The sequence below is a fragment of the Trachurus japonicus genome, chromosome 12 (assembly GCF_045865225.1).
Source record: "Trachurus japonicus isolate A0001 chromosome 12, Traja_1.0".
In the NCBI taxonomy this organism is placed as follows: domain Eukaryota; kingdom Metazoa; phylum Chordata; class Actinopteri; order Carangiformes; family Carangidae; genus Trachurus; species Trachurus japonicus.
Window position 1 is genome coordinate 17,266,179 of NC_140918.1, and position 24,587 is coordinate 17,290,765.

General features: G+C 40.7%; 1 protein-coding gene across 1 annotated transcript in view; it reads right to left on the bottom strand.

Moving 5' to 3' along the window:
• LOC146977398 (matrix metalloproteinase-17-like) overlaps window positions 1-24,587 on the bottom strand; it is an 88,182-nt gene that overhangs the window by 26,070 nt on the left and 37,525 nt on the right. The window contains exons 2-3 of the mRNA XM_085793633.1: window positions 16,292-16,424; window positions 15,146-15,281 (exon numbers count right to left, since the gene is read on the bottom strand). Of these exons, the coding sequence (XP_085649759.1) occupies window positions 15,146-15,281; window positions 16,292-16,424 (269 nt within the window). The remainder of the gene's footprint in view (window positions 1-15,145; window positions 15,282-16,291; window positions 16,425-24,587) is intronic.

Genomic DNA, 24,587 nt, shown 5'->3' on the forward strand with positions numbered 1-24,587 from the left:
TATGCCACAATACATAATCAGATCACCTATTCCGAGGGGAGACCGGTGGTGTAGAGAAAGTGTGACTTTTTTCAAGTGTTAATTTGCTAACAAAGATGTGCTTATACGGAGTCCACTTATTCATACTGCCTGAACGCATGACCCTCAGTGCTAACCACAGTTAGCCAAGGTCACTGCAAATAGATCAACCTCCACAGACAATTCACCTGCTTATTAGTCCTAATTCAGACAGACGAGGGTGGCCGATTGTGTATATCTGGGCATTTGCGTGCGTGTGTGTGAGAATGTTACTGAGAGAAAGATGGAGCGGTAGAGTGCATGGTTTTGTCAGTGTGTAAGTGTGTGCATCCAAATGAGTGCGTCAGTTTGTGAGAGTGTGTGTGTGTGTGTGTGTGTGTGTGTGTGTGTGTGTGTGTGTGTGTGTAGGTAAGTCCACCAAGGTCACAGCATTCCTGCCTGGCATTTCATATGAACTGAGCAGTCCCAGGGAACTGCTGCTGGTGTTTACACAAGGAGAGAATAAGTGCTTGAAAAATTAAGCAGGTGTCATTTCTCTGTGGCGCTTCCTATAAATTTCATTAACTTTACATAAGGTGGCAGGGGTCTTGTCAGTTTGTCAATCTCATGCCTTGATATAACAACCTCAAGCCACTGTGGTCAGATCTTATGTTTATTAAACTGCTCGTCCTCATCAATCAAGGCCATTGTAGTGTCTTGACTTGTTTTGATGATCTATTTCATTGTATACACTATACAGTATGCTGGGCATTGGTTCACTATTGCATCTAATAAAAACCCAGAGTAGACCAGTTCATAAGCCATATCATGTTGTTTTCTTCTCATGATTTATCTTTAACCTGTTAAATAATGTGAACTTGCGAATGATACAGCACAACAACATGTCTAAAACAAACCCCAGCGTCGCATTTCTATGTATCCCAGAGGTGAGCAGAGAAAATATATTTAACTTTTATAAACCTGCAAATTGTGTTTTTCCTCACATAACTGTGGGGAGACAAACTGCAAAGACAATACTGACACTGTTGGAACACTGGTGCCCTGTTGGTTTCAAATCTAATTTACAAAAATGTGATAAATTCTCATGTCAATAGATGTATTTAATTGTTACACACAGTGCAGCTGAACTCCTTGTACCTGTTTTGGTATTTGTGGACCTTAGACTGAAAATCTTCAAGATGTTTTTCTGTTATTGTTTATGGTCAATGCTATTTAGAAGCTCATTCATGTCAGCTGCTGTGTGGTCAGCATACAGAAAGGAAAAGTTAAATCTCTTCTACAGAAAGTAAATAAGGTTTGTCCTAAAAGTCCCTCGATCTTTTGAAAGGTGCTTTTTTGAAATCGAACACTAATGAGTTAGGGAAAGTTGATTAATCTAGTGACTAAGGTGCTTATTTGGCATTACTGCGCGTTCTGGTTCATATCATTTTGAAAGAGTAACAACCAATGGGGTAAATCCAACACATGGCCGGCCAACCAATTGTGTAACCTTATCATTCAGCTGGCTGACCATAAGTCTAACTTAATCATTCAGTCATTCAGTGAGTCAGTCAGCGACATTTACATTTCTAGGTCTGGCCCTGCGGCAGTCCAGCCAAAAAAAAGGGTTGTGCACAGTAAGTAATTTGAAGTAATGCAGGTCACAAACCGTAGATAAGGAACTGACAGCAGTCAAGTTCCAGTAGTGGCGCAAGGAGAGCTTGCATTTACAAACTGATCAGCAGGCTTAAATAAAAACTGATGTTGATGGGCAGAGATAAATTCGGAAGAGGTATTTTTCTTTACCATATTACTGCAGTGGAGTCGTAACTCTTTCATAACCTCATAATGCACTCGGAGACCTGATTGCTTCCACTCTGCAATCCTCCACTGACTCACTGCTATGAGAATTCTAAGCCTTTATCCAAGGCTGCTTTCTTTGTGCAGGCATTGACCTTACTTTCAGAGGAGACTATGAACACAGCATTAAAACAGTCAGTCAATTCACTGGCACGCTAATGTTCAGACCAATGTGGGATAAGATAATTAAGAAATATACAGAACCTTCAGACACTTTATTCATTAGAAATACAAGGACACATACCGTGTTAAAGCTCTTAATTACGTATTTATGGTTGATTGCATAGTGAGAACTCTCACACTTTGGTAAAAAAAAAAAAAAAAATCATTAAATTCTACTAAAAGATTTCAGAGGTGATAAATTAAAACAAAAGATGAACATTTGGGGACTACCACATTTAAACAGAAGAACATCAAAGGTAGTAAATTAATGACATTGTGTTTCTACAGGTGCTCACAAGGCCACAGTCTTTGTCACTGTTCCTGGGTTTGTCAAAACAGTCATAGTGCGGAGGCGGACGCAGTTAAACAAGGTAACGAACATCAACTTCTAAGTTGGCAAATAAAGTAGCCTACAAGCATTTAAAATTAAAGTTTTGCAAGTGAAAGATCTCACATTGAAAAGGTAACTGGGCTGGCAGCCATAAATGATGAGAAGCAGTGGTACAAATTAGGAAGTGAAGTTGCATTTGTTAAATCTAGTGGTGCTTGTTGAGGACGGAATAAAATTAGCACTAAAGTTGGTGGACTGAGGAGAAAGAAAAAAAAGAGAAGGTTTCAAAGGGGTATGATTGGGATGTAAAGAGTTTGTCACTTGAGTGAGACCACACCATGCTGTATGTTAGCAGAAGTCAGTTTTCCAACACCCGATTTATTTTGTTGGATTGCTTTTGTATGAAAAGAGGCAGAGGATTTCAAGACAGGTCAAAAATTATGGATGCAACCCACACTGTCATGTCTACAAGCCAACTGCAGCCAAGTATGGAGGCTATGTGTTTGTTAAATCAACCACCACCAAAATCTGAATGGGACCTGAGATTTTTTTTTTTTAAAAAGAGAGACTTTTCTGCAAACTTTTAAAAATGAACAAGAAAATCTGATTTGTTGTGCTCCCATGTGGAGTATCACTCTTCTTACAGGTATGACGACCGAAAACCTTGGAGGAAGCCAGAGGCTGTGACAACAGGGAGACAGTGGTGAGTGCAAGAAATACACAGGACTATGGAATCACCAACTATGGGTGTTGAAGAGGGGAGGAGTGAAGAGTTTTTTTTTGCACAATTTTAGAGTTTCATGTCTCCATTAGTCATTTTTAAAGGAGACATATTATGCCCCTTTTTCACAAATTAAAATAGTTCCCAAGTGTCTGAAGACATGCTTTGGTTAAAGGATCAAACACTCATTTCATCCACTCAAAATAGCCCTGATTTCAGTGTCTGTCCCTTTAAATGCAAATTAACCACTGCTTGCCCCGTCCCACCCCATTTGCCAGTACAGGTAGGGGTGGTATTATGCAAATTTGAAAACTAATTACATAATTGTCAGACAAACGAGGGAACAGCTCGTAAAACCACATGAATTTCAACCTATGAAGCCTAAATTACAGATTTTTTTGTCAATTCTCACATTTTGGGGGCCGGAAGGCAAGTCAAACACCCAAATATGTTAAAGAGCCTTCAAAAAATGATATTTCCATAATATGCCCCCTTAAGGTATGCAATTCAAACTGTGCTATTAGCAGGTTGGAGGGGAAGCACCTAAAGTAAGAGCATACAAATAATTTGTTGTTGTGGCCAGCAACACAGTCGTGGTCATACTTGCATGTTTTTCTCGGCTCAGCTAAATGATCAAAGTCAATGTTTATTTTCTAGAAATTTCATGACTGTGACTGATGAGCAGTTAGAGAGTGATAAGCACAAGGAGCCAGAAGAGTTTGGAGGAGAAAAAAAAGTGCAGATGTAAGTGTTTTTGGCTGTAGCTTAAAGCAGGAGTCATCAACGGTTCAGCGGCTGAGGGGCTGTTTAGCAGCAACACAGCTCCTGAGTGTGCATCATTGACTCACAAATAAATATCTGAGAACAGAGTGTACTGTCAGACGTTTCCACATCAATCAAATATAATACCTACATAAAGAAGTGCTTACATCAAAGAACACCCTGACACTACTGAGCAGGCAATCCTGGACAGACTCTCTATCTCTCTCCGTGATGCTTAACTGACAAACAGAGGATGGAGGAAGCAAAAATAGCGTGGGGTAAGAAAGAGAGGGAAGAGAAAGGGGCATTGTTACAGGCTGATGGGAGTTAGAAATGTAGGCGGCGGAGACAAGCACAAAAAGATGAAATATGCAATGTCACAGTGGTCCTTGTGCTTCTACTCTTATTCCTACCTTTATTCATTTTTTTCTCTCGACTTTCAAAAACAGACAAAAACAATTCTTAGTAATATAATTAATTCACGTATCCAGTTGTACAGTAGTTTAGTTCTGCACATGTTTTAGACAATCAAAATTAAAGGGACAATGATGAGTTTTGGAAAGGGGAGTGTTTTCACACTACGTTTCCCATGAGCCTCTGCGCGCATGGTGAAATTCTTGGACCGGCGCAAGACGGACAAAAGCGAATACATTTGCCAAGATTGTTTTCATTGATCAAGAATGGAAGTCGGAGGTTCGAAGACGATCAGATACGATCGTAGTTCCGACCATAAACGGCGATTCGGCATTATTCCCATGATCCACCGGGCAGCGTCTGCGAAACTGAAAGTAGGAAATGCTGGGCGAGCCGACCACTAAATGATAATAACAAAATAACGATAAAGACAAAACTATATATTTATTGAAAATTGACCCATTAACAAGGGTAGATTAACGTAGCCCATTAACGAAGATTCATCCACATTAATATGAGACTCTTTTATAACAAAAAAAAAAGACTCCTCAGGGTCCGTTTAAATAAGAGTAAAAAATATATTTTTTGTCAGATACAATTTTTTCCCTAATTCATTTGATTAATTTTTTCTCTGTTCTCTTCCATCTGGGCTAATCAGAGTGTAGTTAATGACTTTTAATTTAAAAGTAACAAATTACTTGGCCTCTTCTGAAGCAGGTAATGCCCGTCTCTGAGAAACTGGTTTTGTTAAGGTTTTGGTCTCTTAATTTTCCCCTGTCTACAAACCACTATGTTTTAGAAAAGAGAATCTGTTAATTGTACATAAACACCGCATGGAGGCGGCTCAAATCTGTTTGCCTTTAAATCAATAAGAGGAGGGCAACGTTTGGCAATGCATTTTATGTGTGTAATGCATTATTTGGGCAAATTAATGTCTGTCCACCGTAGCCCGGACTACACCCACAAGGGAATTCATGATGCTGAAGCACCAGTTCATGAGGGGGCAGGAAGAATGTTAGATAAAGCCCTGTATAATACACAGTAAACTCTTTAATTAGGCTGCATTACTACTGCGCTTCAACAAAGGGACATGAATTTCCCGGGAGTCCGGATAATGACGGAAAAATAACTAAATTATTGCAAGTTAATGTAATGAACCTTCCAGTTATCATGCAAATCAAACGGCTGTAGGGAGTTAGGATGCTTTTCGCAGTTGTGGAGAAGCTGTGAGCTTAAGTTTTGCATCTTGTCTTACAGATGTAAAACTTCCTTTTATGAAAATCTCTGTGAAATCCGAGCTTTGCAAGGTCTCTAACCAGTTGAGGTTATACATTTATAATGAGGAGGGAAAATTAGTTTTGCTATTACAGACTCGATTATGCAATATGATCTCTCAATAATCCTGGTTGCTGTAAACAGTCCAATTACAACACCTAGTCTATACAGAGGTAAGTTCTACCGTTAGTAGGTAACATAAAGGTCTGTGAGCACCTTTGAGTTCCTTAACGCTTTACTCGTTGCAGATGAATATAAATATTCTTTGAGTGGTATCGGTGGTATCGGCAATACAGGGACCTTGGAGCATAAAGGTGCAGAAGACAATATAGCAAAAGGTATATAAATATAGTTGCTTATGTCTGAGAGTGTGTAAGTGATGATTTACTACCTCAGAAATCAGTGAAGCACTAACAAAGATGCAAGCAAGGAGTAAGCCAGTAACCATGCATTTGCAAATATCACACCCAAACTCTCATGAGGCAGAAGGTTTGTATACTTCTCTTCTTGAATGTTAACAGTCCTTTCTGTGTTGTTATATTGATAAACCACACCAGATGGAAACCTCGCAAAATACGACTGAATGAAATCAACAAATAACCCACAAGTATTCAAAATAATAAAAAAAGACGCAACAGATTTACCATCTGTCGGCTCAAGGCAGAAAAACTCTACACAGGGTTCGTAAATCTCAATTTCCACTGAATCTTGGCTGCTTTGCACCGTTACACAGAAGTGAGAGCCGGCTGGAAGAAAGGTGGCTCGACTGGGCTGAATAGACAGACAGGCTGCCTTGTTTCACAAAACTGAGTGGGGGCCCGAGCTGAATGCAGCATAAGGCAGTAATGATTGGCAGCGGTAGGCTGGCAATAGTAGGATGGGAGGCAGGGAGAGAGGAAGAGAGAGCGCGAGTGATGAGAAAAAGCAAAATGTTCCCGTCATAAAACAGCAGGTCCTCACAGCAGAGCGCATGCTGGTGCCCCGAAGCAGATGTTGACTCTGTACAACAGTTTCTGTGCAGTGTGATGTTGGATTGCTGCCATCTTGTACTCCAGGTCAGCTGACACCATATAAGAGCCTCCGTGCAATCACACCCCCACCCCCTCCCACCTGCAACACCCCCAAAAAGCTCTGTATCTCTCACTGGAGGCCTCCACCAAGTGGGTGGATGTGAGGGTTATTGGAACAAGGCAATGCCACAGGGACACAAGTCCCCGGGTAATTTGTTATCACGAAGCCATAACCACCCTGACCCCGGTGACAAGTGATTCATCCCTCTGAACTCCTCTCTGTTGCAGTTGGAGTTGTTACTTCTGCGGCTGCAAACCAGCGCGGAGCAGAAAACTCTCTCTAATCCCTTTGCAGAAGGAGCTTACTCTTTCCTGTTAATCCTGACTGGATGAACCAGCCCAGCAGTCTCTGGATATTAAGTTTATATTGGACGATTCTGCACCTCCTGATTTTCGTTTGATGATAACGTTCAATGCTAATAGAGGAAGTAATGTGGCATTTTTGTTGCCAAGGCCCAAAGCTGTGGAGGCCAGGTTGGTTTTCATGACTTTTGGCCCTTTTCCACTGGCGCGACTCTACTCGTTTGTTTTGCTTTTCCACTAGGGATAGTACCTGCTACCTGGTCCCTTTTTTGGTAACGCCCCAGCCGAGGTTCCAAGCGAACCGGGCCGAAGCTAAAACATGACCTCTAACAAACTGCCGGCCACTGATTGGCTGGAGTGTCGGCATACGGGTCACTTTGACTTGTTGCTGTAGCCACAAAATTCCCCAAACAATAAGCAAGCGATCTAACAAGTATAAGAAATACTTATTTTCTATAACCAACTTTCCAACTTTGAGTGTTGCAGTTGCTAGGGTTAGGGTTCACTGCCAGTGAACAAGATCCTGCAGCAATGCTAGCCATGCTTTTGTGAGGCTGTAACTCAGGCACAGTAAAGCCGAGGGTGATGGGTAAACCTGTTTTGTTGGCATTTGGTTACATGACATGAACATGACCACTGGACACAAATTTCATTGCGATTCATTCAGTGGTTATTGAGGCATTTCACTCAAAACTGCAAATTTCAACATCAAGCCGCCCAGAAAAATCAGATGGCAGCAGACGTCAGTTGATTATTATTACTGAATGGCAATGCATGTAATAGTTTACAGGGAATTCGAGTCAAGATGGACCAACAGCAACGCTCAATTTAATGATATCATTTGTTCTACTTCGTCACAGGTTTGCGACAAGTGAACAACGATGACACATCTAGTGACTACAGCAGTACTCTTACAGCGTGTTTGTCATTGAACTGTGCTTTTCTTCCTGGACCTGGATTCTCAGTCTGAGCTCCACTTCATTCTCTGTTCTGCTTTTACAGTAACTACTGTACTGCAGCAGCCCCCTCACTCCCTGTTGCTCCGGCAGCGTTCATCAGCGGAGAGTTCCTGCTTATCGACCTGTTTTTCTTCAATTCTCCAGTGCCCTGATGTCCTGCTTTCCCTTGGCTTCTTGCTTCATTTTGCCTTCCTTCTGTCCTAGCTTAGATCTATTAGCCTCCTCGGTTCATCACTCTTGATGCTCCGGCCTATCTGGCCCGTCTGCCCCACTCTCCTGGCTGTTATAAAACAATGTAAGACTTCCCTTAGGTTCGTAAAGACTTGCTGAACCAAATAAAATAAAATAAAAAATGTACTAATGCAGATTCAGTAAGATGACTCACTGTGGAGAAGCTCTCAATTACAAGCCGTCAAACCCACCTCATCTCATTTAGCTTTTTATCTTCTTCCACACCTTTATGACATAAGTGTCTGAATATTAGGGCTGGAAATCAGAGTGACTCACAATAAGCTGTCCATGACAATGGTGTTATAATGATACAGAGATTCTGCAATACTAAACACGTTGTAAGTCAATCATGTACAATACATCAAATTATCTGTGTTAGTGAAGAAGAAAAATACTGACAAAACATGTAAAAGCAGGACTTTGACGACTGAGATGAAGTAATGTCTAGAGTCTTAGGCTAGCCTTTGTGTTCAATTGCTCCAATGTAAAATAGCAATAAACTGTCAAGAGGCTGAACTGGCAGGAGGTGGAACAGTTCTGTAGTTAAAAGTATTCAAAATAAACTGAAAGAAAAATACAAATTTCTCTCTCATCTCAGAATCCAAACTTGGAGTCAGCAGTCCCTGTCTCAGTTACCTGCCAGCTACAATTCACATGATGGAATAAAACGCCTGGTGCGTAGGTGTTTGTGTGTGTATCTGTGTGTACTTTCAGTCTCATTAGCAGAAACACTGCTGACCGGTCCACTCCTCGTCATGAAGCCAGGGTGTGTTTATGCCCGAGTGTGTGTCGGTATGTGTGTGTGTGTGTGTGTGTGAGAGAGAGTGGAAGACCCGCTCCCTCCGTCTGAAGAAATAGTGCCTGGCTGCTGACAGAGTGCTGAGTAGTTAAAGTGTATGTGTGTGTGTGTGTGTCTCAGCGTGCAGGACAGCGCCTCCGGTCTGACAACGTGTGTGTGTGTGTGTGGTGTTGATGTTGCACAGTCTTTATTGATTTTAATTGTGCCATGAGCGTTGTAAAAGTCAAAGTCGGACCAGACTTTCAGCTTGAAAGATGACAGTATGCCTGTGATTTCTGTTCTCCTGCTGCTAGCACATTCCCACTCTAAGTTTATTCTTTCTCCTTTTTTTCCCCTCATTTATTAGATAAGCACCACCATTAGCAGTCATGAAGTAGTGACCCTGGTGAATCAAATTAGGAGGAGAATTGTTGATAGCATCTGCATGTTTTATTAAAAATATCAATATTCGTTAAAGAAAATGAGGATGTGATTTTTTTTAAACAAGCAAGGACAACTAAACTGGTCAAGTGGATAAAGGGGATGACCTTCCTTCCAATGAATCTTTTGGGAAGTGACTATAATCTGGATTTAAAAAGATAACATTATATTTAGGGGTGACCCCGAATAGTCGCTGATTTGTTGATTTGATTCAAAGTCTGATTCGACCGCCAACCTCACCATCGACTTGTCGCAATATGTGGTTATGAAGAAAACATTGTACCATTCTGACTGTATGGGGTTCTCACTGCTGCTCTTACATAGATTTTCTTTTTTTTCTTATAATTAATGACAAATAGCAGATTTTTATATAAACATTAACAGTGCTTAATCTGTCCTAAAATCCTGGTACGAGAAGGAACCTCATTTCATGTTGTTTCCCTTCAATAGTGGGAAAACTGAATTGAGGATGAAAGTTTTATTTACAAGAAAAAACTGACGTGTTCTCTGCCTATCGATCCTGCAGCACATAAACACACATATACACACAAAAAAACAGCGCTGTCCATGGTGCTGTGACACTGACCCCCTGAACCAGCTGTACAGGCACTGATGTGCATATCATGCCCACACAATGGTGGGACTTATACAAGTTTTCATTCACCATATCTTGTTCATTCTCAACATAAACCCATACACATACTGTATACTCAAATCGCTACACCGTCCTCAAAAAGCCTAATGAGCGAGATCAGGAAAACGATGGATGGAGAATGTCCTGTTATTGTGATCTTATGCCAACTGAAGAATTAAATCTGTTTATTTGGTTATTTTAGCTCTTTTCTCCAGAGCGAAAGACGCGAATGAGATCATAAATCAATGAGGGAAAAAACAACATGATTAGACGATTAGTTGAGTAAAGGCTATGATTTGACTATGAAAATTCTTAATCGGGGAGACACCTATTTATATTATCATTTTGACTGGGAACAAAGCAAATGGCTCTAATTCATATGTTGTCACTGCATCATTAATATCACAACCCTCTTCACTATCTGAATCAATCTTGCAGTATTGCTGTTGTTGTATTCGGTAGTGTTTTCACATTTGTTCATTGTAAACTGAATAAAGAGAATTTACAAATAACTATCTAAATGAATAACATGAATACATAAATAAATACATAACAATTTATATTTTAAGTTGTAACTTATTCCCAGAGGAAGTATGGCAATTAAAAAAGGTCATTTTGTCTTTGTAAACCAAGCACAACACCTTCACCACACAGGCTTGTCAGCCTGTACGTCTACAGCATCAGCATCCTTTTCCCGAGTTGAAACCAATTGAAAACCAGACTTAACTCTCTTGACTTCCTCACTTTCTCGACGTCACGTCTTCGAGCATGGCCAGGATTTTCAGAGTCTACCTGTCTGTTGCGGTGCATTCCTGCTGTCAGGTAAACACCGCAGCTTGTGGCAAAGCAACAGCCCGTTAAACTGGGATACTGTGCTGCTGCTGACCTGTCAGATGTAAACACCCCGCTCCTCATGAACTCAAGCTATTTACCCACTCACACTTGTGAGAAAAAGATAAAAGATCTAAATCAGAAATACAGCAGTATATTCCTGCTGTGTAGGACAAGAGACACAGACCAACTTCTTGTTTACATTCTGCAACTACAAGTCCTCGGGTATCTGGCAGCTTTACATTTTCGTACTTTAATTTAAAATTTGCAGCCCAAAACTGCATTTGTTTGAACAATAAGCACAGGATGATGGAACAAACTATGAAAGAGCAACTAAACAACTGTCTAGATGTGCACAGGCAGTTCTGGTGGAAAATGCTCATCTTAGTTGAGTGTGCTGCTATCGTGCTACAATTTGGCTAATTAGCCATAAACACAAAATACAGCTGAGGCAGCCGCACACAGCAGTGCAACTGAAAGTGTCAGCAAGGCAGTGACTGTACAGTACAGTACAATACAATAATCTTTCAGATTGGTAATATCATAATTGGTCATTAAACATTAAGGGAGCTCATGACTGACTCATCCCAGCACCTATACAACTTGGGCAGCTCACCGGGTTCAGTACCTTGCCCAACTTGCTTTCTTACTGCCCTTTATGCTGGTTGGCATGTACATGTAGGGCAGCAACAAAAGATTTCCACTCCTGTCTGTTTTGGGCCAGCGTCTTGCAGGGCATTCAGCGTCCAGTGTCCAGTGAAGAGCATTTCGGGGGATGTTATCCTGTTCTTTACGTGTGACATGCCCAATCCATTTCCAGGGCTTTCTCATAAAGATGGTGGCCATATCTTCTTGTTTACACAGGTTAAAGAGGTGTTGGTTTGATATTGTTTTGGGCCAGAATATTGTCTGGATTTTCCGTAGGCTTTTGGTGTGAAAAGCTGACGGTTTGTGGAGATCAGGTTCTGAGCTGTGTAACAGGGTGGACAGGACGCAGCTCTGGTACATTTTTCTCCATAGACCTTGCCCAAAGACACTTAGAAATCAGTCTCATCCATCATAAAATGTGTCCATGTATTTATGAAAATCTGCAGTTGGACTGAACTCGACAATCCTCGGGACCATGGTGTATGCTAATCAAAGGGAATTCAGCCTTTAGATCAGGAAGGCCAAACTGATTTTAGTTCAGGGACAGTGCAATTTGATCTCAAGTGGGCCAGACTAGTAAAATAATAGCATATCGATTTCCTTTGTTTTAGTGAAAGGAAGAAAAGAAGTACATAATTAAGATGTTTACAGTTAATGAACTAACCTTTTTACAAAATATTAAGAGCAACCTGAAATTTCTTGAGAAAAATGTGCAATTTCAACAATATTTTTACTTTTCTGTCCTCTACTTGGCAAATCCATGCTGCAGGCCAGATTGGACACTGACGGGTGGTTTTTGGCCCACAGGCCACATGTTTGACAACCCTGCTTTAGACAGATCCTTCACTGCAGTGAAGAAAAACGATTCTATGCTGCCCCACTGAAGTCTATGGCCGCTGAGCTTCAACAGGTTTAACGCATTGAGACGCCACGGGAATGTATGAAAGAAACGTTGCCCGCAATGAGTAGCTGACTCTGAACAAACTCGTCTTAGAATTGAACATGTTCTAACACATTTTTAGTCAATGAAATGTAAACAACAAGCAGCTACAAGCTTCCCTTGCAGTCTTGAAGCCTGGTGGTCTCAGGGATCGAACCATCAACCTCCTCAATTTACAGAAATCCCCACTCTACCTCCACAGCCACATCAAAAGTTGCAATGGCTTGTGTCTGCCTGAGAACCACTCACGCTTTAAACCCCATCGTTCATCGGCTGGGACAGAGGCAGCACAAAGAGAAATACAGGCAAGAAAGTGGAGGGGCACTATATCAATGTATAGATTGTTGTCTTTTGCTGTCTAGGTGTTAACAACTCGCACAAATTACAGACAACAACACACCAGCTTTGGATCATCTTCTTGATGAATCACCCCCGGTAGTGTGTGTGTGTGTGTGTGTGTGTGTGTGTGTGTGGATCAGCACAGGCCAACCATATGTTTCACTGCCTCCTCTGCTGTGTAGCTCTAAGCTGTATCCCTGACAGATGGTTTGCCTGCACTTAACATGACCATATTATTCTATCATGTTCTGTTTAAACTGCAGAATGGCTCTGTAATAAAGCCTTTGCTCGTTGGGAGGCACACAGATGTCTGAGTAGGACTGAGTGGACCAAGTGATGCAAAAACCTCTTTATTCCACTCGGTGCTCTGTCTGGAAGAGTTTTAATAAATATACATTTTATACACAACAACAGGAATTTGTTTCGCTGTGTATTGGCTGAGAGCAGGGGAGCGCTCGCTGTCTCTCTGCATGCCGCTGGTCTCTCTAACCAGCGTGTCACTTTAGCACAATGCTTTCCCACTGAGCCACAATTGATTCAGAAACCAAAGGTATTCAGTCTTGAGGAAGAATCACCTAACATAATCTAACAAGGGATGCACAGAGGGGGAAAAAGTCATGTAAAAATATAATAGTTGTATCTTCTAGTACCCCATAGGTGCACCGGTGTGATGCACCGATCCGGACTGGTGCACCATAGTGCATATTTGTACAGTTCATAATTCATAGTTATCCTGAGTTGTTTTGCACCCTCCAGCCTTGATGTTCAAAGGGCCATCTGGACACATTTTAATGCACTACAGGAGCCTTAAACAGTATATAATAATAATATATGTAGAAAGTTGATTACAATCAGGGTACATGCTTTGTATAGACTTTAAAGTTGCAATTTGCAAATGCGGTAAAGATGATTATTACTATTTCATATGCCCCTGGATCGCTTCATCTGTAATCACATGTCATAATTTATTCATGATTAGACTTTGTAACACAGATGATGAGTTGATTTGTTCTTGGAGCGAATCCAATACGTATTGTGAATAATAATCTGTCCATATGAAACAGATGGGACTCTGCTGTGAATGTAAACAAATCAGGGTTGTCAATCGAGTAAAATATTTCATCCCGATTAATCGCATGATTTCCAGAGTTAGCTCACGATTAACCGCAAATTAATCGCACATTATTTATCTGTTCTAAATGTACCTTAGGAGGGATATTTTCTACAGTAAGTGTTTAATACTCTGGCCAACATGAGAGGGGACAATTATGTTTGCTTTATGCAAATGCATGTTTACTATTATTGCAACAATCCAAAACAAGGACAAATACTGTCCAGAATATTCTCCAGATTAATTTCTGACGTGGATTTGTCGTACAATTGTCCATTTGTCTCCGTTGCAAACTATTCAGCGTGCTCTGCTTTTGGCAATGGGGAGGAGGGCTCTCTGCATCAGCTGTGTGCTTGGCCAGCATGAAGTATTAGACCTGACGGTGGTAACTGGGTGTTTTCACACATACTGGTTGTGGATCACGGCTGCGCATCATATGCGAAAATGACACATTGCTTCATGTTTCAGCTCGTACAGTTTGCGTTCACATACGTTTGTTTTCACTCTGGTCCAAAAGCTGCACTGGCAGAGTCTTCGGCAAAATTCAAATCTAGCATACAGTACTACAGGGTTGCAGTGAGATTAATCTAGATTTAAAAAAAATGAATGTATGCCTAGCACTAGTTAAAACACAGGTCGACTTTGGTCTTGTTGAGAGAACCATCTGGCAGAGATTTGAGGCTGAACTTGTAGTCAAAATTGTAGTCAAAATACAAGTTTCTTTCTTGCTATCTGCACGTTGGTGCTGTGTCACTTCCATGGATGTATTATTGTGTGTGCATTAATTGCGCGTCCAAAAAATTTGTAGTACAAAAAAAAAAGAAAGAAAAAGAAAAGGCAGAACAGTTGCTGTTACTGTGAGGAAATAAAGCTTTAAAACCTCTTAAAAAATAAACAATTACAAAAACTATTTTACAGGTCTTGCCTTATTTTTGATTACCTAAATAACAATTTTTGAAGTGCCTCAAAACAGCACTTGAGAGCAGTACTTGAGTAAATTTACCTACTTTCCAACATTAGTCATGGCTAACATGCACAGCACATAACAGTGACTAATAGCTCATAGTGTGGTTGCCAACTCGCCTTTCACTGCCCAAAACATACCAATGTGATGGGGATAAAAACTCACTCCGAGTCCATTGACTCAATGGTCTCTTCGACATGAAGCACCCTTCAGCATTCAGCATTACTACAGATGTAAATGGTGAATGATTTTCATTCATTGCGGTTCACTGCTCTTCACAATGTCAAACACAACTCTGTATAGTATATTGCTCATTTTCCTCTCCTGCGGTGTTACTACGGTTTATCGTAGTCCAGCACTTCATTGTACCCTACCTCCATGACAGATGCCTCTTATTCCATTTGTTCTGAGGGTTCAAGCCTCGTTTCCTGCGGCCAATCGTCACCTCCGCCTCAGACACATCTGGCAGAGAACATCTGGGTGTTTTCATTAAACCCAGTGTGGCTTGGTCTAAAGAAGAGCAGAGAGGAGAGGAGAGGAGAGGAGAAGAAAGGAGAGGTTACTGTGATGCAAAATTATTCAAGTTGATTCAGCATTTCATACAACTAAATTGAACATCATGAGAGAATATTTGACTGAATTTAAGACAGCTGTAAAACACAACTACCACATAAGACAGAAGTTTAATATCTGTGTATGTTCGATATAAAGTAAACATGGAAAACGTCTGAAGCAGCACCATGGTTTGAAAATGGCTGCTTCAGTGGCTGTAATTCACATTATATTGTCCTCATATGCATATATATGTGCATGTTCTGTGGCTTATGAGAGGCCATTTGGATCATAAATCATAAATGCTCCCTGAGATACCCTCTTACATGCACAATCACACTCTAACACACATCACTGTTCAGGCTATAAATTATACGTGCTTACACGCTTACACACACACACCACTGCATTGTTTTAAAAATCAATCACACACAGTATCATGGTTCCTATCCTCTATGGTCCTGTATGTGTTTGAGCAGTGGTAAGGAATGATGCTGTTTGTAGATGTGCGAGTGAAACCGGCAATACCTAAGTGCGAGAAACGATTTCTACAGTGTATGAGGGGGAAAAGAAACAGTAGAGGGTACTGTAAACTAATCAATATACTGTTATTTTATATTACACACACACACACCACTATTATCAGTCACATAGTATGCAGTGCTGTCATTCCACTTTATGTTACAACAAGTATGATTTATGTTCCTAATGTGTATTAGGTGTATAGACATGTTTGCAATCTATTGCTATCCAATAAAAAAGAAGTGAGATACATAGGACCTTAATGATATTCAGTGTTGGGTCAGAGTGAAATTAATTCAACTCGGTGCTACTACTTTCTAAAGCCAGACTTTGTGCTGACTGGACTGCATAATGTTGTAGAGTATAGCTTATTCAGTATAGTACACTCCCACACACAGTGATTCCAAAGCCAACGCTTCCATGACAAAACACGGTTATGTATGTACCAAAGACTCCGGTCTCCTTGAGCCCTCCAAACTTCTGCATGGCTTTGATGGCCTTGGTCAGGGCCTCCTTGGTCTGGAGCTGGCCAGTCACTGGGTCGGGGGGCGGGAGGTAGCCGAACCTGCTCAGCCAGTCCTGGAGAGGAAACAGTAGACACAGAGTTCAAGAGTCACACCACCAGGCATTTCAGTGACTCCAAGCATCCCAAAAGCTGCTGAGAAGGTCTGACACCTGCTCATGTTTACTGTCTGTGGATTCTGTGTGTGTGTGTGTGTGTGAGAGAGAGATTTTGCCGTGTGACATTTTACAGCAGCACTTAAATGGCACACAGCCATAATTAATGTTATTAGTAGCATCTGTGCTTTTCTTGTTGTGACAAGGTAAAACATCTGTTATAAAAAGGTCTATTATGCAGCCCTTAAAGTAAAGCAGCTATGGATTGAAGCCATTGGCCATTGTATTACTTAAACCTGTGCTACTGGAACACGCCAAAACGCATTAAAAGGAAAATGTCTATTCATCTGTTTAATCCCATTATTGTGTTTAGAGTTGGCTTGGTTGTGTTTACCTTTTCAGCTTGCACACTGGTCAGCGTGCAATCGGTGAAATAAAGAAGAGGAGATATTTTGGGGGAAAATTAGCATAAAGCCATCATAAGTCTTTTCTGTGGTTGCTTATGTGGAGGATATTTATCATGTCAAGTGACAACTGTTAGTTTCCCGAAAGATTCATTTTCATCTGCAGTCAGTTATCATCTGGTGGAATTACAGCCAAATCCGCTCCCTTTCTTCTGATAATTGATTCTGACTGTGTCTCTTTGTAGTACTCCTCTCTTGTCGTTTCTTTTCATTCTTTCTTTTTTTTTTGCTGTCTCTTGGTTTCGCTGTCCTCCATCTATCTCGGTTCCACCTCTCCTGGATCCGATAGCCAGTGTGTTTTTTTAATAGGTTTTTGATTTGCGCTCATTGGAGATGACTGACGCTGATCGATAGCGAGGCGACCATTCTCTATTGACAACCCTGAGAAAATTCCATTAACTAAATAATTGACTTTAGTCCGTACAAAGATGTACGTGGGCTGGAATCTGCCCCCTCATCCTTGGCTTTGCTTAACAAACATGGAAAGTTAACAGAATACAGATGACCCCAAGTATCAAGAGGAGAGGCATGATGGGAAAGAAAAGTGATCCGGATAGACATTTGACTCAAAATGTCAGTTTGAAACTTAGACAATGAGATGGGTAATATCTTAAGTTTCTTTTCTAATTAATTAAAACAGTGTGATCTGCATGTACAAAAAAAAAAAATTGCTCTCTTTTATTTGAAGCAGCACAAAAAAAGGCGGAAAGGTTCTTTTTGCATCAGAAAACACAATAAATGGAAAGGATTAAACTCATGGCAAAATAAATACAGGTTGACAAAGAACATAAATGACAAGCCTTTACCAAACCTGGTAGGTAATCGGTGTGTACATCTTTATGAGTCTAAACATGTGCATGTCCCAAAAGCTGTGTTTTAATTTCAGTGTGTGTACACAGTAAAGTGGGACACACTGTAAAGCACAGAGTGGGAACACTGAATTATATCTCTGATGTCCACAAGATAATAACTCCCTGTGTTTATGCGCACTATCTTATATTTTAATGTCTCAATAAATGTCAGAGAGATGAGCCACTTTAACTTACTAATAAACCTGAAGTAAGTGTCTATGTGATGATGTGCTTTTAGTGTCTGTGCCCATGCCAGGTGGGCGAAATCTGGCTCGGATATAAAAAAGTTGGACGAGGGCAGGTTTATGATTGAGCCGCTCTGTAAATACATCACCAAAGATCAGGCGGTGAAAAGGTTAGAAAGCTGAAGAAGAAGAAGAAAAAAAAGGCAGAGGTTGTTAGAAAACTGGAAAGATAAAGACAGAAAAGAAACAAAATTCTGCACAGCATCAGTGTGAGAGAGGGATGATGCGTGTGAATGTGGTCCGGGTCAAAAGCGCAGGGATTCTGGGTCACATTGTGCTGAGCTGGAGGTTCTACAGTAGCTAAGCACTGGAAGGTTCAAAAGCACCCGGCTGACTTTTCAGTGACTGAATAATGTGTCAGCACACCCAGCACTGTGGAAAATTAAACAATACGAATCAATATGGCTCTATACAGTATCATTATTTTTTGTCTCTGTACATTTCTGCCAGTCAGATTTTCTCCATTCACAAGGCAGTCACAGAAAAACAGTCCTGCAGCCTGTATAGATTCAGCTTTTTGCTCAAAAACCAGCTAGTGAATACCTGAACATGGGCCTTTTAATAAAATGATGCGATTGCCTTTCCTTTTGTTGCTTTAAATCCAACAAAGGCAGTACTTTGGATTGATGCTATGCTCTCTTAGTTATTCCAGCACCAGCTTGCGTGCAGAAATTGCGCAGTTTGTAGTCAAAGTGTCTGTTAATGCATTAACCACAGACTAAATAAAGATGCACATTGCATCTGTGGCTTTAGCCATCAGGTTTCTGAAGAAGGACTTTGAAGTTCAAAGTGGGCTGTTCCATGGTTGTCATCTCAGCGTTACCTGACAGTCGACCTGCCAGATGATACAAAAATGGGGAAGGAGTTGGGGTACAGGTGGAGCCGAGACTTTTGTGCATACGTACTGGCTTTTCCATGAGTAAGAATCCAATCAGTTAAAAATAAGTTCATCAATCAATTAGAAACAAGATTATTGCTTCTTACAGTAGAAATAAAAAGCCAATATAGCACCAATAATTACTATATTACAATAATTATTAGGTTTTCAAATAACATTGTGAAAGCTTACTGCAGGCAGGTTTGGTATTGATATATTTGTCACCAATGTAGACAGTGGTACTGGTAGCCAATTTTAAGATTAGGGATGAAGTTAACTTTGAAACTTTGAAACCGATACGATAACCGATAACCTGCTGCTTCCAAAGGCCAATACCGATAATCGATAATCGATAACCAATAACATACGAAAGACTAGTGAGCAAAATCTTTTTGGTTATAAAAGAATCTACATTGTCAATAAATATAATGTTTTATCTTTGTAGTTATTTTGATATGATTATTTAGTGGCCGACTCGCCCAGCATTTCCTCGGAAAGACAGAGCGATTTACTGTAACCGACTACGTGCATGCGCCGACAGAGACTAGCAAAGCAATTTAACAGAACGTCGTTCTCACACTCCGTGGCGGGCTTACCGAGATTCGGTTCTCCTCCTCTGCCCCGACTCTCCTCTCTCCTCTCATCCACACTTGAGCACCCATCCCGGGCTATAAAGTCAGCCTGCTCCGGTAGTCCGCTGTTCTGCTAGAGGCTGTTCTTAAGGATTTTAAATACATTTCCAAAGTACTTTGCCTAAAACTGCTCACAAAAAAGGTAGTCTGGAGCCAGATAAGAGTCTGTACAACAATACGCGCTAGAGCTCATGGGAAATGCAGTCTTCATTCCGGCAAAACATGTAAGTTCCTCGGAGGGGCTTTAACATACAACTGTATATATTATGCAACAATCATCAGCAGCATTTGTATTAACTCCTGTGAGTTTCTTTGTTCAGAGATCAAGTGTTCGACACCGTGAGACTCTGCTGGTTCTCTGTTGCCTTGCAACAAATAACTCAGTGGTAATAAAACAGGTTCACCAAATGCCACATTTGTTTACATTAGACTCCAAAAGAAAGAAGAGAAGAGAAAGGTGGTGTGAAGACAGGGCAAAGACGTCACTCGAACGCAGGCGGCAGAAGCTGTACATGATGAAAGGACTGAAGTTGCCCTTACAAGTTCATTCTCTCTAAATCTGTGATTAACTGCAGCACGAGGGGGCTGACGCAGATGGCTGAGGCTCCAGTCTTCTTTAATCATCCATTATTAAGACACACAGACACACAAAAACAGCAGCACAAAATGATGCCTAGCACTCCAGCAGCATTCTAATAGTCTTGTATCTCAAATGAGAAACATATTCAGATAAACAAACACGGCTGTGCCAGCTGCCACTCTGGTGAGATCCTTGTGTTAACAGTGAAACATCTCTCTCCGTTAGCAGGCCGTTGTGTTTCAGGGCTTCTGCTGTGGTCGGCATAAAACTGCACATTCTTTACATTTCTGGTTAAAGAGCTGTGGAGCCGGAAAAGAACTGAACCGACAAACAACTCGCTCGAAAACTTTAACGCACTTAGTCAAAAGGCTATATGAGGTACTCATCAGCGAGTACAAGAAACCACCTCTTCTATTTCTTGTTTGCTAAATCAAGCAGAAGAAAAGATTGTTAGGGAACACGTTGTTTAAGACGGAAACATGATTCACGATTTGTTTGATATGGTTTCCTGTATTTATCAGCTTCACCGTCTTCCAGCTGCCCCTCACAGCGGAGGTGCACGTTCTCATTACTTCAACAAAAGTGTCTCTTTGCATACACCACGGGTATCGTCACGGATCAGCTGTTGCTAATAAATGAATGTATGTTGGTCTAAATTCCTTCTGTGTTTTTTTTCTAACTCCTCCTCTCGTCTTTGGAAAACCGCTCCTTATTAATTTAACAGTTGAATAACAGCCACGCTATCAGCGCTGTCTTGCTGTAATGTGTTGTGTCGTGGAAGCTTCAAAAATGACGACCGCGGCGTGTCTCATTCATCACCGAACGTTTACTGCTCAATATAATAGATTTACAAGGAAGAGCACTGCAACAAAAAAAGGAACTGAACAGGTCCAAGCACCTAGGGACTTCTTCAAAATAAAAGCATTTATTTTTCCATTATTTTTAACCATAGCTTCAAAAACAGCTGTATTTAACTGTACTGTAAATGACTGTTTAGTATTGTTTTATCACCTAGTTCGGATTGTCTTAGAGGACCACAGTGGAAATAAGTCCTGGACTTTTCTGTGTTATCCTCGTCAGTTATTTATTTTTTTGTATTTCTTTTCTACTGACAAATAAATCAAATCAAATCAAAAATCAAAAAGATAATTGACAACCTACTGAAGATTTGTCCACAAAACATAAAAGAGAAATGATCTCACTTATCATTAACACGTACAACAAGAATCCAGTTTTCTACTCTGTTGTTGGTTAGTTAGATAAGTTTACATAGTAACTAGGCTACACTGCTTTTCTTCAACAGCTCACTGCCCCAGTACATTACCTTTAAACTTAATATAACTGAACATCATTTTCATCTAGTGCGAACATTCAGTGCTAATGCCTGAACCGGGGCGACCTTTATTTAACGAGGCAAGAAAGTACCAAGAGCGCGGAGGTCGTGACACAAAAAGGCAAACACGGAATGTTAAAGACTTCATTTTAATAATCTCAAGTTTTTGTAGAATTACTCAAAGTCGATGTTCTGTTTGGGGCCGGGACCATTTATTAGGAAGCGGTCGGTCATTGTGTCATGTGTTAGTGGACGCAAACAACAACAAGGTCGCCGCGCCGCTTCTTCTGCGAGGAGCCCTAAACTCCATCATCAGTCTAACGGTCGCTGCTGCCTGCTGTTCAGAAAGGTGACTGTCAGCATGGAGTGTTGCTGAGTGTGTGAAGGCAAACTAAAGTCAGAAAGTAGTAAGTACCCCCCAGAAATACACTTCTCAAGAATATTAAAACACATGAAAAAAAAGGCTTAGGGTGTGTGGGGTGATTAGTGACAGGGAAGATGGAGACAGATATTGAGGTAGATCGAGGGGGTCTTCTGATGAGAAGGTTTTCTTGAGTCTTAAGATCTACTCATCCTCTGGGGAGCCTTCTGTTGTACAGCCTTGTAAACATCAAACCAAACCACTGGCTATGATTTCACACACACCACAAGAAAGAGGGGGGCAGTGAGTCATGCATGAGCTGCATGAAAAACATAGGCTGGGGAGAAAAAAAAAACAAAAACATGGGGAAGAAGAAGAAACAGATGCCCTTGCACAAACACAAGCGGCATCCCATGCTTCCTACTGGCCTCATTCCAGCTGACCTGCCTACAAATGGATGGTTCTTCAGTGCAAGGTAGGACAACAGGTCAGTGTGAGACGGCTATCTGCAGCCCCCTCGTGCAGTTTAATACCATCTGTGAGTGTTTAGTCCATAAAAGTGGGCTGTTTTAGAGTCTATGGCCAGACTTTTATACGTTCCTGTGGGCACTTTGCAACTTTTTTTCCATTGTAAAAATATGTTTCCTATTTAACTGACAACTGACAACTGGATTCAAGCTGACCGCTGCTGTTTTCTATAAAGGATACAACTGCCAACTTCTTAACAGCCACTTTCCAGGACAACAACTGGGGAGTATTTGTACTGAAAATAATGTTTTCAGGTTTTATTCCAAAAATGTAGACATAAACATAAACTATAAAAAGATCAATGTGGAATTTATTTAGGAGAATTAAATGAAAATGAAATCAATTTAGATTTTTGAAAAGGCCTTTCTATAGCTTTAGGTTTTTCTCATATTTCTAGAGACTGACAACCACAAGAAAGTCATTTGTACCAATTTGAGAGAGCTGAATGATAAAGTGATGGTGGGGGGATTGATCAGTAAAGTTGCAGCTTTAACACTGACAGTACCTACACCCGTTGCTTCAAGAAGAGAAAAGAGTCTAACTGTAAGTAACTGCCCATTTTTGGATTAACCACGACCAGGAGTCAGGCACTGCATAGATAGCGACAGCGGTGTAGCCCACTCAGATCTTCAAAACCACTCAGAAATCACTGGGTGACATCACATAGAGGCTATGTCCATCTTATAAATACAGCTTATGAGGGAAACCAATCATTTTAACAGCGTCGTTTCAATCAAGTGATGGACTGATTCCTTGACACGATGACCTAGCATCTATATTGCTAGGATCCTCCATAACCTTATCTGTTGGTCCACCACTGCTGGTCCATATCTCACCTAATGAGGACTGCCATGAGTTAGGTTTGATGTAAACTGTTAGCTGGGGTATGAAAGATAATGGGGCGTGGTTTTGTGTTTGTGAGTTTAATGTATTCATTCATTTAACTGCCATGGAACATATGTGCATTGGTTTTCCCTTCAGAATTATCTGCAATAACTTTACCAATTTCTTCATGTTCAGCCACGGTCAGTTCAAAATTATTAATTGTCCAGTGCGTCATACTCATTTCACAAATTTCAACTGCACTGCCATGACCTTCTGCTGTTTTTGGCAAATTAACAAATGTTAATATGTTAAATGTTGTGTCTGCTTAGCATCAGTGTGCTAGCATTGTCATTATTTGCATTTGGTTGAAAACTGCATGCCGCTGTGCCTAATTACAGCCTCACAGAGATGTTCAGGCTGTAGACTCTAAGTCTAATTAACACCTGTGTGAGACTGCTAATTTGGCACAACAGATGTATGCAGTCCTACCTTTGCAGTATGAACTTCACACAGATTTAAATACAGATGTGGAGAAGTGGGGGATGGGAAGTGCAAAATGAACACAATACTTGATGCTATTTTTGTTGGGTTTTTGTTAAATGTTACGGATGAATAAAGCTCAAAAAGAAGACTGTATAAGTCAATAAAATGGCTGTGAATTAGTAGAAAAAAAGTAATTCAGAGTATCAGTATGCATGTAGGTGGGTGCATCACTCCAAAGACCAATCATTAATATTAGTTTGGATAGAATGTTTTGCACAGAGAGCACATACAACATTGCACTTCTTGACATATCATTTGCATCAGCCAACACTCAGTGGAAAAGCAACTGCCCATAAAAGGCTGTTTGATTAACTTAAACCCTTTACAAAGGAAGAGAGAAAAGGAGAAACCTCATTAAGATGTCAACATAAAGTGTGAAGTCACACATTAAGACCAGTGGGTTTTAGGGAGAAAAATTAGGCAGTGTTGTTTGTAGCTCCATAATTGACAATGTTGTGTTAGTATGTAATTTAATCATCTTGTTATTTACTTATTTAAAAATGGCTTGAAAGAAGAAAAAAACACGTCACTGTTTTTTTGTTGTTTTCTGGACATTGGTTTTTGTCTTTTGTCTCTCGAGACTTCCACCTCTACCTCCACCTCCACACTGACCCAGTGGATATTTTAACATGACATCAAGGAACATGAAAATGTGAGATAACCGAACATGATTTGAATCGGTCTCCTACGATACAGAGACGGAGGACAAAGAGAAAAGGACAGACTGGAAAGCGGGGAAGGTTGACGAGTAAAGAGCAGACAGGAACTTAAAGAGGATTTTGTCAGCTGCTCCTCCTTATCGCTTACCGGTCAAAGAGCCAGATGGACAAAAGGGGCGAGTAGATCTTAGGAACAAAGAGAGTGGGTGAGTGTCAGACAGACAGA